This window comes from Staurois parvus, unplaced genomic scaffold, assembly GCF_062004578.1.
Source record: "Staurois parvus isolate SC_StPar_1 unplaced genomic scaffold, SC_StPar_1.0 ptg000576l, whole genome shotgun sequence".
Classification (NCBI taxonomy): Eukaryota; Metazoa; Chordata; class Amphibia; order Anura; family Ranidae; genus Staurois; species Staurois parvus.
Window position 1 is genome coordinate 2,298,320 of NW_028318372.1, and position 14,629 is coordinate 2,312,948.

The 14,629-nt window shown below is 44.0% G+C and overlaps 1 protein-coding gene across 1 annotated transcript in view; it reads right to left on the bottom strand.

Moving 5' to 3' along the window:
* Positions 1 to 1,324: 1,324 nt before the first annotated feature.
* Positions 1,325 to 14,629, bottom strand: part of HEPACAM2 (HEPACAM family member 2) — a 179,015-nt gene continuing 165,710 nt past the window's right edge. The window contains exon 10 of the mRNA XM_089692115.1: positions 1,325 to 8,082. Coding sequence (XP_089548241.1) covers positions 8,079 to 8,082 — 4 coding nt within the window. The 3' untranslated portion in view covers positions 1,325 to 8,078. The remainder of the gene's footprint in view (positions 8,083 to 14,629) is intronic.

Here is a 14,629-nt window from a genome sequence, read left to right on the forward strand (position 1 = left end):
GCATTCATTATATCTGGTCTCCCAGGACCCTGCATTCACTATATCTGGTCTCCCCGGACCCAGCATTCACTATATCTGGTCTCCCAGGACCCTGCATTCACTATATCTGGTCTCCCCGGACCCTGCATTCACTATATCTGGTCTCCACGGACCCTGTATTCACTATATCTGGTCTTTCCGGACCCTGCATTCACTATATCTGGTCTCCCAGGACCCTGCATTCACTATATCTGGTCTCCCAGGACCCTGCATTCACTATATCCAGTCTCCCCGAACCCTGTATTCACTATATCTGGTCTCCCCGGACCCTGCATTCACTATATCTGGTCTCCCCGGACCCTGCATTTACTATATCTGATCTTCCCGGACCCTGCATTCACTATATCTGGTCTCCCCGGACCCTGCATTCACTATATCTGGTCTCCACGGACCCTGCATTCACTATATCTGGTCTCCCACAGTACACACAACATGGAAATGCAATTATTTTAGTAAATATAAACTGCTAAATACCTTTTCTTACCTTTTCTCATCAGCAGTCTTATGACTTTTATCAGTGTCCAGTAGAGCACTGGTTAAAGCATGTAGGAGGAGTTTTCATTCTTCTCCGACTGTCCTATTAGTTTGCATAATCCCTGACCTTCTGTTCAAACAGTGCTGATTAGCCCTGTGCTGATCACACGCGCATCCCCCCAAAATAACTCTCTAACAATACACACTAAACTGAGCATGTGCAGCTTGCCCCCAAGGCTCTGTTCTATCAGCAGATTAATAGGGGACAGTGGAAGAAGGGGAGTATCAGAGAAGACTGGATCAAACAGCCTTTTTACAGAATGCCGAGGATTAACCCCTTAAGTTCCACAGTGAGTATAACAAGCATGCTTTACTGCATATACAGACTGATTTTACTGTTGTGGGTTTAGTAACATTTTAACTGCTCATTTATGCCTAAGGGAAAAATAAAAAGTGATTTACTTACCTGATCCTCCACTCCTCCCGGCAGCTAGACCAGTCCCTGCAGCGCCTTTTCACCCACACTCCACTGATCTAGGGTCCTGATATCATTTAGACCAGAGCAGGGTCCCTAGCCCAGCAATGGCTGTGAGGATGCCAAAGGACAGTCCATTGCCAGATTGTGGGGGAGCGTCATCTGCTGGAGGAGAGGAGGATCAGGTCAGTATAACCGCTTCTTCTCTCCCCTAGACAAAACAAGCAATTAAACCTTGCAGTGGAGGTGCAGCCCCACTGCTTGGTATCATTTTTATTTAGCCCGGAGTTGGGCTTTAATTGCACAAAATGAAGGCGCACAGATTAGAGACAGAAGTTAGACAATATTGGATGTATTTTATTATTCCAAAAGGTAAACAAATATCAGTACATAAGCAAACATATAGTACATTCAATTCTCATGATAGATTCTTCATATTTACAAGGCTTGGATCCTGAGTACAACCATTTTTAGATTTTATTCTCATGTTTCTTCGACTAAAGCATTTTTAGGTGGGGGTTGGGGTTTTAAAATGAGCCATCACTTAGTTTCCTTTTACTTTACCTGTTGAATATGTTATTGTAATGGTAGTAAATGCCCCCATGTGATCCTTACCTACAGGTAAGCTTACAATAAAATGAATATCTCCTAAACCTGAACCATTTAGGAGATATTCACATGTTTGGCAGCCAGTGACATCACCATTCCATACCCATGCCGTTCCTTCAGAGCTCTGTGCCGTGGTTGTGACTCCCCCACATGCACCATCGCCAATCAGCCATTCAAGCAGCTGGAGTCCACAAAGGAAGACCTGGGTGAAGATGGAAGGCCTGTGACAGCACGTCAATGGAGGGCTTTGTTTCAAGGTAAGGCTTTCATAATGTGTTAGTATGAGATCCCCCCCCCCACCCCCCCATTACCTACCTGAGCCCCATCTTGATTCAGTGATGTGCACGGAGAGCCTCGGCTGTCCCGGGTCTCTCTCTCCTCATTGGCTCCTGCTGCTCTCAATCATAGCCAGTGAGCCAATGAGGAGACAGAGGGGGGCCACAGCTCTGTATGAGAATGGAAATGCAGAGCAGCGGCTCGGGAGCGAGCCTGTTTGTGTGGCCCCATAACAAACTGCTTGCTCTGGGGGCACTCAACAAGAGGGAGGGGCCATGAGTGCTGGCAAGGGACCCAAGAAGAGGAGGACTGGGGCTGCTCCATGCAAAACCACTACACAGAACAGGTAAGTATAACATGTTTGTTATTTTTTAATATTTTTTTATTGCCTTTAATTTCGCTTTAAGGAAAGTCTTACACTAAGAGAACCATTGTGCCTGTTCAATTTTGTACTGTATACAGTATACAGCAGCCTTGAAGTGAGACTGTGTTCCTGTGGAAAAAATGGTTGGACCTAAAGGGAAATGCTAGGCCACAGCTGTGTGCAATCAAGCGCTTTATGATACATAGGGATATGAAAATATGGTAAGGCAACCTTTGCGGAAACTGTATATTATGTATTCATCTATTTGGTATTTGGATCCCTTTAAGTTGTACTGAGCACTGCAGGCATCTGTCACTTAGTGGTCTACTGTACTGGTCCCATCATGCATCTCAAAGAGCCACAAAGACATCAGGAAGGTATCAGTAGAGCTAAGCCCCGGTTCACACTGGATCCGACATTGAAATCGTGAAAAGTCGGATGGCAGTGTGACTTCAGGTGCGACTTGATGGTCATCCGTGTGACTTCATGCACAGATGTCTAGGCAAGTCACGCCAAAAATAGGAAAAAAGTGCAGAAACTACTTTTAAAATCGGTGCGACAAAGTCGGAGTCGAACCGATTAGAACAGTTCCATTGCTGATCATTGGATGCGATATGTCATGCAATTTGAACAGTCAAATCACATGACAATTAACATCAGAGATAAAGGGGGACACATATACAGCTCTGAAGGTTAACGAAAGTGTGATGGAATGGAGGTCCTCTCTCAGGAGTCAGTAGTGTGCTAGAGAGATTCACATTTACGGCTAGATTCATGTCTTATGAATGTCGGGGAATTCAAACAAAATTGCATGCATTCCTGACACACACAGAAGCACAATGCCATGTAGCAGACATGTGGGGGTGACATTATTTGTTAAAGGCACCCCCACACATCTGATAACATGCATTTTTGCGCGCACCAATGCGCATGGCGCCATAACACCATGTGGTTTGGTGTGGTGCAGTTTTGGTAAAGGAACATTTTTTGTGTGTTTCTTGTGCATAGGGCAGCCCATTGAAATGAATGAGCTGCTCTACATGCGTCATGTGGGAACGCACAGAAACTCATGTGCATGCCAAGGCACCTGTATGGTGTCAATGTTGCCTTAAAGAGGAGGACTACAAGCATACGGAACATGAACTTTTCTGTAGAAAGAAATGGGATTGACTTACTAAAGGGAAATAGTGCTGAATTCCATCATCTAATCACACGCAAGCAAAACGTCAGTTTCTTAACCACTTCCAGACCGGACACTTTTACCCCCTTCCTGACCAGGGCAATTTTCAGCTTTCAGCGCTATCACACTTTGAATGACAATTGCATGGTCATTCAACACTGTACCCAAATGAATTTTTTACCATTTTTTTGAGACAGATAAAGCTTTATTTTGGTGGTATTTATTCAGTGCTGGGATTTTTATTTTTTTTGCTATGTAAATAAAAAAGTCCAAAAATTTTGAAAAAAAGTGTTTTTTTTTATAAAATTTTGCAAATAAATAATATTTCATCATAAATCTTTGCCAAAATTTATTCCGTTATCTTTTTAGTAAAAAAAAAAAAATCCAAATTAGTTTATAACCAAACATTATAATTTTTAAACATTTTTTTTTACATTTTTATTTTATTTTTTTTATATTATTATTTATTTATTTATTTATTTTTACATACTGTCACCCTAGCAGTACAGTGTCACCATGGTGACACTGTACTACTTGTTGGGGGTGATGAAGATTTTTTTTTGTTTATACTGATTGCTTTTACACCCATATAGGATATAAAAGCAATCATTTCTCTTTCTCTCTGTGTGCATTCTTGCACTCATTGAGAAGTACTGAGTGAGCTGTGATTGGTCACAGCTTGTCACATGGTACAAGGCTGTTGTGAATAGCCTTGTACCATGTGACCTCTGTGATCATTCAGAGATTTCACACGTAGTAAACAATGATGTCACAAGTGACATCTTGCTTACTACTTTGCATGTGATCACTGATTGGCCAATCAGTGATCACATGATCGGGACCTTGTACAGAGGTCCCGTCCGACGATCGGTGTTTCACTGTGTCCGGAGGACACAGCGGGCACCGGATCGTGGTGCTGCGCACTCCCAGGGAGCGCGCACAAGCAGGGTGCGGGGAGGCCGTTTATAAACGGCCACCCGACCCTGCACTGCCACCGTCCAGCCGTTTATATGCAACGGCCGGTCGGGAAGTGGTTAAAGCGGAGTTATACCTGAAAAAAAAAATAAAAGTCAGCAGCTACAAAAACTGTAGCTGCTGACTTTTAAAATACAGCCACTTACCTGTCCCTCGGTCCAGCGGTGTCCTCACCACCACAGGTTTTACCAGCAGTCTTCTCTCCCTGGTTCCGGCATCTTCAGTGTAGGCAACCGACTGTGACAGCTTGCGGCTTCACAGCCAGGTGCTCACTGCGCATGCGTGAGAACTGCTGCACTTTGTGAATGGCCCGTAGTCTTCTGGGACCTGTCACATGTCCCAGAAGAATATGGGGAGGGCGGGGGGAGGACAGCTTCCACTTCCGATCGCCTAGGCGATTGCAGCGGAAGTGGGAGCAGGTACCTGTCAAATTCGGGTACCCGCTCCTCAAAGGTGCCAATCCTTAATGGGTAGCTTGGGACAAAGGGTTAAATTGGAACTTCCCCTTTTGGGTGGAGCTCCGCTTTAATTTCCCTTGCACACAATTGAGTATTCTTTGCAAAGCGCAACCTCCCTTGGAAAAGAAAAAGCCTATTTGCCTTTAGTAAATCAACCCTAATGGAGGTTATTTACTAAAACTGTAGCATGCAAAATCTGGTGCAGCTCTGCATAGAAACCAATCGGCTTCCAGGTTTTATTATCAAAGCTTAATTGAACGAGCTGAAGTTAGAAGCTGATTGGCTACCATGCACAGTTGCACCAGATTCTGCGTGCTCTAGTTTTAGTGAATCCCCCCAATGTGACAGTCCAGCAAGTTAAAAAAATCTTTAACAACGTTAAAGGGTTTAGAACCTCTATCATCCTATTAAATGCTGTCTGTGTCCTTATTGGGTTGAATTTTTCATTTCCTCAGCAGGAAAGAAAGGGAGCTAAATATTTTCAACACAAGCAAGTATTTTAGTACATAGAAGATGGCAGAAGAGGAAAAGGACTGGAAAAGGGCAGAGCTGTAGAATGGAGAGGAGGTGTGGCTTCAGCACTGGCAGTAGCTCCCCCATACGAATGTCCATAAATAGGGGTTCAGTCTGGGGAGGAGCTACAGCCAGCACAAACAGAAAATAAATATCCTTTCATTAACAAACCACTGCATGGATCTGACCAGGACTAAGTACTAAGTGCTCCGAAACCCCTACAGGATTGAACAATGATTTTTTACTTCTGCAGATACCTCTTCTTAAATCTTTCTCCGTGTTAAAGAAAACTAGAAGGAAGTTTTACCTGGAATAACAATGCTAAGCCCAGACAAGCTCAGAAAACATAAAGTTGTGTATTAGTAAGTTCATGAATGAAAAAAGCTAAAGTTGCCTGAAGATGACAAATGTACCATTCCCCAGAAATGTAAATAAATATGTGCATATCACTCTTTATATAAGTGGAGATCCAGCTCCATTTTTTTTCTAGAGTTTCTCAGGGAAAATATATATTACCTATATTTTATATTAATCCATTGATCGTCTTAATTATAAATATGTGTAGTTTTGGCTTATGCTGGAGCAAACCTCTTTGAATATAACTTTAATTTTAAAAAATTTGGACCTTCGTTTTGCCTAGCTAATGCCATGACTATGGCACCAACTGAAGGAGACCTCTATTGTGCCTTTCATTCATATCTACATTAGTTGGCCAATCAAGATCTTAAAACTCAGCTGCTAAGGGGTGTGTCTGTTACTCAGCTCTGACAGTACAGAGCACTAGTCTTTGTGAGGAAAAAGTTGCAAAGGGGTGTGTCTGTTACTCAGCTCTGCCAGTACAGAACACTAGTCTTTGGGAGGACACCTTTGCTAAGGGGTGTGGCTGTTATTCAGTTCTTCCAGCATAGAACACTATTGTTTGAGGGCAAGAAGCAGCATTTTACTGATAGAAAATATTTTTTAATGTGTGTCCAAATTAAGAATCACAAATCATAATGTGTGGGTGCAAAAAGGAGACTTCAATTGGGCTTTAAACTCTTAGAGGAGTGGTGTTTATATCAATGGGCAATCCTAAATAAGGTCCAGTCTGTAGCTCAAGGTGTGGAAGAGGTGCTTTATTTGTGTGGCGTGTGGCTTGTGGCTGAACTGAACTGATTTCATTGATGTGCTCCTAAAGGCCATCTTATATGACCACTTTTGTTATTAGATGCTTAAAGCGTACATTCAGCCAAAACCTTTTTTTTTTTTTGGATAAAGTAGAAAAGTGAAATCCCCATCATGTGTATTTTTGCTATCTGTGTACCATTTGAGAAATTTCCCTTAAAAGTTAAAGAAACTCTCCCAAAGGTGTTCCTAGAACAGGTGCCCCCATTAGGAAGATTTCCCCTTACCTCTTATTCTGAGAAAAACTCTAAAATATTGGATTTCCCCTCACTTGTTTTCATGGTGACAATGGTCACCAGTACAAATAGAGGGGTGAAGCTCCCCAATGAGGACACAGACAGCAGTAGAAAACTAGACAGAAGGTCTAACCCTTCACCACTCTATCCAAAACTATAAAAAAAAAAGGGTTTTGCCTAGATCAGTGTTCTCCAGACTTCTAATCAGTTTAGGGGGGGCCTAATTGTGGCCAGTGGGATTAGGAAATGTCCTAGTGGTCAGTGGGAGTAAAAAAAAAAAATGACATAGTGCCTGTGTTCAGTAGGAGTCAGAATGTGGTCACATTATTGATATTAGCAGGAGAAATTGTGCCCCTTTGTTGGTATCAGTGGGGTGCCCTATTGGTAGCATCACCAGGAGTAATAGTACCCCATGTTTGATGTCAGTGGGAGGAATAACGCCCCACAGTTGGTGTAAGCAAAGTGAAGTTTCATTGTTGGTATAGTTGGCTTAATAGTTCATGGTATCAGAGAGAGGAACATTGCCCCAAGGGCCAGATAAAGGCAAGCAAGGTGTTGCAGTTTGGAGACCTTATCTTTTTAGATACACTTTAAGTCCACACACTTAGTATGAAACAAGGAGAATTTAGAAAAACTGGAGCAGTCAGAATCTGGCAACCAATCAATTTATATCTTTCATTTTCAAAGTGGAACTAAACCTTCCCATTCTCTACAACCAAGGGAGGTTTAGTTCCATTTTGAATCAATTGATTTAGTTCTGCTTTCATGGAACAAGCTGAAATTAGAAGCTGATTGGTTGCCATGCATAGCTACCCCAGTTTAGATAAATTCAACCCATTGTGTAGTTTCTCATTACAGATTTATAGAGAGAAATGCCATAACATAAAAGAAAAAACAGCTCCCCGCTGCCTTAAAAATATTACCACCTTAGCTGTAGGCCTATGTGGCCCTTCCTCCAATCCAGGCCTGGTGGCATCCTCTGACACCCCCCCCCCCCCCCATGACAATGGGAGTCCATTCCTCGTACAAAGTATACATGCAGCAATAAACACAATGGCGGTATCTTACAAAAGCTGTACAGACATGGCAGCACAGATCAGAACACATTGAAGTATGACAGCGTAGGAGGAGGGGCTTTTCCTCACTACAGCCGCCAATCCAGTGTAGTTATAGGACAACGTAGTCTCCGCTGAAACACATCTGCAATGTCATTGTCAGGTATTGGCAGAAGACTGAGGTATGTCACCAATATGGCCATCTTTTTACAATGATACAATGTATTGCGCCACGTTTAATGCGCGGTCCGTGTCCTCATTCACCTGCAACAGAGAAAATACAGTGAGAAGGGCAATTCTAATACCGGACCTTATTTACCAAACCTGAACAAAGGACTGTCTGTGTTTCATTACATATCAACGTCTGTGAAAAAAAGAGGTCTTGATGCCAACAAAAAAAAAAATTAGGCTCTCGCTCTCACTTTTCCAGTGCATTATGGGAGAACTTAAAGGAAGATTCTTACTTCTAGGGGCACCAGGATCTGTTTTTCAATGATGTCAACATTACTTTTCACTCTTCCAATACAAGCTTATAGAGAAAGGAAGCAGATGGCTGCCATGGGGAATACAGACTTGTGTCACTGATGCATTAAAGCAGGGGTCTCCAAACTTTCTAAATGCCAGTTTACTATCCTTCAGACTTTAGAGGGGCAAGACTGTGAGAGTAGACAATGTTTAGGGCTTGATGGTAAATGGGAGTTAAAAAAAAAATTACACAGCACTTGTGTTCAGAAGGAGGAGGATAGTGCCCCATCATTGGTGTCAGTGGGAGGAATAGTGCCCAATCACTGGTATTAGTGGGAGGAATAGTGCCCAATCACCTTGTATCAGTGGGAGGAATAGTGCCCCATAATTGGTGTCATGGAGGAATAGTGCCCCATCATTGCTGTAAGTGGAAGGAATAGTGCCCCATTGTTGGTGTCAGTGAGAGGAATAGTGCCCTATCATTGGTGTCAGTGGAAGGAACAATGCCCCATCATTTGTGTTAGTGGGAAGAATAGTGCCCCATCACTGGTATTAGTTGGAAGAATAGTGCCCCATCATTGGTGTCAGTGGGAGGAATAGTGCCCCATCACTGGTATTAGTAGGAGGAATAGTGCCCCATCATTGGTGTCAGTGGGAGGAATAGTGCCTAATCACTGGTATTATTTGGAAGAATAGTGCCCCATCACTGGTATTAGTGGGAGGAATATATTTCCCCATCACTAGTATTAGTGGGAAGAATAGTGCCCCATCACTAGTATTAGTGGGAGGAATAGTGCCCCATCATTGATATCAGTGGAAGGGATAATGCCCCATCATTTGTGTTAGTGGGAAGAATAGTGCCCCATCACTGGTATTAGTGGAAGGAATACTGCCTCATATCAGTGGGATGAATAGTGCCCCAAGGGCTGGATAAAGGAAAGCAAAGGGCCTCATCCTGCCCATGGGTCGCAGTTTGGAAACCACTGCCTTAAAGGATAAGTCCATCTTGCAAAGAGCTATTCAATTAGAGCAAAAACAGGTAGGAATCTGCAACAAAGTTTGTTAAAATCCTTGAAATGTACATTGACTACCCAAACAGAAATGTTGCTTCTCATCAAAAGCTACTCTTTAAGGTCTGCAGCCCCTTGCCCCCAAGCCAACCACCAGTTAAAAATTCTGAGGGGTTTTTCTTTGTGCCAGCTCCTTTTTTTTTATTCACATGGCTGTGCATGGCTCTGCCTGCACAACATGCCATTTATTCACTCAGAGGAATGTCATTTGCCACCGTGGTGTAGGGACTCATAGTTCTCAATGGAGCACAAGTAAAATCACCATGCACTTGTAGTTCATTAATACTTCCTCCTGCCCCGTGTAACTGGAGGTCCATACCTCGGTATGAACTTGCAGCTGGAGGAATACTTTGCAGGAGCTGTAGCATTGCACCTGCCATTTACTGATCACCAATGCAAACAAATAATACACGCACATGTTTTACTATTCAATATGGATGCATTTTTTATTGATGTATTTATATTTTTTTCAAAAGGTGGAATTAGCCTTTTAAACCATCCAACAATGGAGCGATCTGCATAGCATAATTGCAGATTATGACGCATAGCAAGCAGTAAGTGCTGGAAGTGTCTGAGCAACGTTCTAGCAACAACATAGGGCAGGGGCATGTCATAACTGGGGGATTTTTGGCCAGACTTCAGGGGATATATAAGTGGCCTACACCTCTTTCAAGGGCATTGTTCAAAATTGGTCAGAGATGCACAGTTTGTTTTCTCTACAGACACTCATTACCTGCATAGGCAGTATTTTGGTAAAGATGAGCTAACCCTTTAAGCTCCAGGCTTTGACCAGGCTGGTACTGTCTCTTTTTATCAGCTGAGTTCTATAACATTAAAGCCTAATATTGCCTGATTATTGCGGACTTGGATGGCCTACTACTCCTATTGTCTCCTGCCTTCTTAACTGCCTATTTTTTGCTGACCCTGACTACCTGACTATCCTCTGCTTACCACCTGCTTTGATCCTTGTTTGAACCTGACTACCATCACTACTACTGTCATGTCTACTGCCTACATGTTTCTGACCCAGACTTCCTGATTATTATTTGCTTGCCACCTGACTGGACACCTATTTGAACTTGGTTACTCTCTTGTCTACTGCCTTGTTTACTGCTTATTTGTTCCCCACCCAGACTGCCTGACTATCCTAAGCCTGGTCTTGAAGAAGGAGCTCTGCGCATGCTCCGAAACATGTCACCGTTCCATGCTCACGTCACTTCCGGTCCATGGACAGCGTGCACTCCAGCAGATAGAGCTGCGACCATCTTAAGCACCTTTTCTCAGTCTCCGTGCAAAGAAACAAACAGAGGATGCACGGGCCTAGTGCATTACCTTCTAAAAATTAGATATATTGAATAAAAAGTAGTAAACTCACAAAAGAATAAAATCAAAGGCACATCACAAAAAAGACAGCATGGTCCAATCTCCCTAGATGGTGGCTGTTGGGGGACTGTAGGCCTCTAAATGGTTGAAGCGTTTCGAGGCAGACCCTCTGTCTCAGAGCCCTCTGAGGAAGAGGTTCTGCCTCAAAACGCGTCAGATTTTTCCTTCTTTGCAAGCTCTCTCTTTACCGTAGCCCCTCCATTCCTGCCACCCCCTGGTGTGGCAGTCCTAGGGGTAACAACCTGGTAGCAAAAAAAAAACAGAGACCACCAGGGTTCCTGGACATCATACATTGTGGGATTCTCTGGTGAAGACGGACTGGTACTTAGACTCTGTGCCCTGGGTGAGCCCATGTCACCTACCAGAGGGCACTCTAACAGGCAGCCACTGATGATACAACTGCTCATGTAAGCAGGTGCTTCCAGAGGGTTAATGTTTTTTCCTATGCTGACTCAAGTTCTGCAGTTATCTGGGTCAAGTCTGCTGTCTTTCAACTAAACCTGTTACAATGTAGATGTGTGGTGAATCTGAGGAATTGACTGGCTAGATCTTCCTGCCAATTTTCTAAGGATCTAAATAAAAAGTGTCTCTTCAGTGCCCCAGGAGATCTTCATGCTGAGACACTGCCATACTGTAGGCTGTTATGCTACTGGGAGAAGGGGGCCCAGTCGGGGTTCCCTGGGGGCTGGGAACATAAGGATTTGCTGAACTCTTCACTACTTATTATGGACTAATTACCTATTTGTGGATTATTGCCAATCATGGACTTTAAGGACATTTACTACCTCTGTGGATTAATTGCCTTTATGGACTCTTGCCTTTAATGGACTGCTTTAAAGACTTGTTGCTACTCAGGCATGATTACCCCATGGGCACTGGAGAACCTTTGTACAGGTACACTCACCGGCCACTTTATAAGGTACACCTCTTCAGTTACTTGGTACCAGGGGCGGACTGACCATTCGAGCACTCGGCACTGCCCGAGGGCCCGGGGTCAGTAGGGAGCCCCATGAAATGCCCCTGGTACCTTTTTTATAGACTTTTTTGAGTGTGGGCAAGGACACAGGGGCCCCATGATCCCCTATTGCCCAGGGGCCCCATGAGTTGTCAGTCCGCCCCTGCTTGGTACCACAAATTGTAAATCAGTAAATCACATTACAGAAATTCAATGCATTTAGGCATCTAGTATGGTGAAGATGACTTGCTGAAGTTCAAAATGAGCATCAGAATAGGGAAGAAGTGGCATGGTTGTTGGTGCCAGATGGGCTGGTCTGAGTATTTTAAAAAGTGCTAATCTACTGGGATCTTCACGCACAACCATCTCTAGGGTTTACAGAGAAAATCTCCAGTGAGTGTCAGTTGTGTGAACGAAAATGCCTTGCTGATGTCAGAGGTCAGAGGAGAATGGGCAGACTGGTTTGAGATGATAGAAAGGCAACAGATGCTCATGTCAATATGGACCAAAATCTCTGAGGAACGTTTCCAACACCTTATTGATTCTAAGCCTTGAAGGATTAAGGTTGTTCTGAAGGCAAAAGGGGGTCCAACCCGGTACTAGCAAGGTGTACCTAATAAAGCGGCCTGTCAGTGTATATATGTGAAGTTGCTTTGCCTGAACTATCCTTGTATGTTTGCATTACTTCAGGGGTGTCAAACTCCATTTCATCGCGGGCCGTATCAGCATTATGGTTGCCCTCAAAGGGCCAGTTGTATCTGTAAGACTAGATGGCCAGAGCACTCCACCTCCCATTACATCAGATGTCAAGAATCCCACACCCTCCCTAACATCACCGTGTGCCCCCTTTGGGGGCAGAGCTGGAAAGCAGTTACCAGAGTCTGCGGAATGCAGGGGAGGCAGAGATGAGGGGGTAAGAACCAGCAAACACAAATGCTCCTGCGCTTGGGGATGGACTCGATGCAGGCTACAACCACATTAAGAATGTCCTGGAACATGCACACCTTGCTGCCCTCAAATAGACCGGGGGAATCCAAATATACTGAATGGGGAAAGAACAAACAGAGGGCGCACAGGCCTAGTGCATTACCATAAAAAATGTTTAATAAGACATAAAGTAGGTGTGTACTCACAAACGACAATAAAGTCAAGGCACGTCATAAAAGATCAGCTGGGTCAACACCGCGCTGAGTAACAGTCCGCAATAGGGAGTGTAGACATCCAATAGTCTGATGCATTTCGAGGACTTGCCTCTTCCTCAGAGCCCTTGACTTGCCTTGACTTTATTGTCGTTTGTGAGTACACACCTACTTTATTTCTTATTAAACATTTTTTATGGTAATGCTGTAGGCCTGTGCGCCCTGTGTTTGTTCTTTCCTCATTCAGAGATGAGGAGGTGCTGCAGGATTTGGCAGAGGAGCTCTATTCTCCTCTTTGCTGCCAACTGCTGAGACAAGATGGGGGCAGAGACAAGGTGGTACCTGCAGGAGAGGTGCAAGGGCCACAGGAAATGGCCTGGAGGGCCGAATTCAACCCGTGGGCCTTGTGTTTGACATCTGTGCATTACTTCAATAAGGACTGTTTGTGTTCATTTAACTAATTGGTCTGAAGTCTCTCAAAGAGGTGCACTGCATGGTGTATTTAAGAACAGGGCTTACATCAATGACACTGTAGGTTAGAGTAGATATCAGGGGTGGACTGACCATTTGGAAACTCGGGCACTGCCCGAGTGCCTGGGGTCAGTATGGGGACCCATGAGATGCCCCTGGTACCTTTTTCATAGGCTTTTTTGAGTTTGGGCAAGGACACAGGGGCCCCATGATCCCCTATTGCCCGGGGGCCCCATGAGTTGCCAGTCCACCCCTGGTAGATACAGTACATTTAGTCCAGCATAGGAATGCTGTCCAGTGTAGGCTATATTGCCATTTCTAGGGACAACAGTATATGTATCATTAGTTAAAGCAGTCAACCAGTCATGGAAGTGGTGACTTGGCGCAGGGTGATGGTTATTCTGGTAGTGAAGAGATGTTGTGCTTGTCCCATTCACTAGCAACTGGTTCTCCACATACTGGGACCAACCTTGCTGCACAGTCTACCTAGGGAGCTGGCCAGGGAGTCACGCATGACCACAAATGCCTGCCTAATATTTAGGCAATTAGCGAGTGTAGTTTTTAGTGTCTCCATGAGGGCCCCTAAGCCCCGCCCACACTCATGATCCTTACATCATCCCTTGCACCCATTCCCACCATCTTACAAAGCATGTGCTGTACAATGTACACAGAAAAGAGAAAATTGCTAAGGGAAAGAGGAAGAATTTTTTGGCAGAAGAGCCCGTGCATGTCTCTACTGCCAAAGATCCCTTCCTCCCAGCAATTTTTTTTTTTTAGAGTTTAATTCTGCTTTAATATTTGAAAAGGCAGAATTAATTGGGCATATTATTTGGCCTGTAATCTTCCAGGCACCCTGTAATTGTAGCAGGCAGGTTATTGTATGGGACACATGAAGTCTTTGTTCAGCAGCTCCTGTGAATACATATTACAAGACACCTGATCTGTTCTTTAACTGTTGATTATACAAGGATTCCATATTTGCTCTGCACCACTAAGCTGGGAAGTATTTGTTCAGCTACAGCAAACAGACCCTGGTGATTGTAACATTGTTATTTGCAGCGAGTAAATAAATATTTTATAGCAGACATCCTGGACAAGAAAAAATAGCAGAGAGCTCTGGGATTTATATACACGCAAACTGTAGAGCTCGTTTAGGTTTGAGATTGGGGGGGGCACTAAAAATGTGTGGTTGAGCCACCCTACAACCTCCCCTCGTTAAACTACAAGGGCAGCAAATATGGATGTTCACATGCTGCAGTTGCTCGGGACAAATCTGTTGCTCCTGGCACATCTGACAGTCAGCAAGCCCACTGAACACGACCCATTCA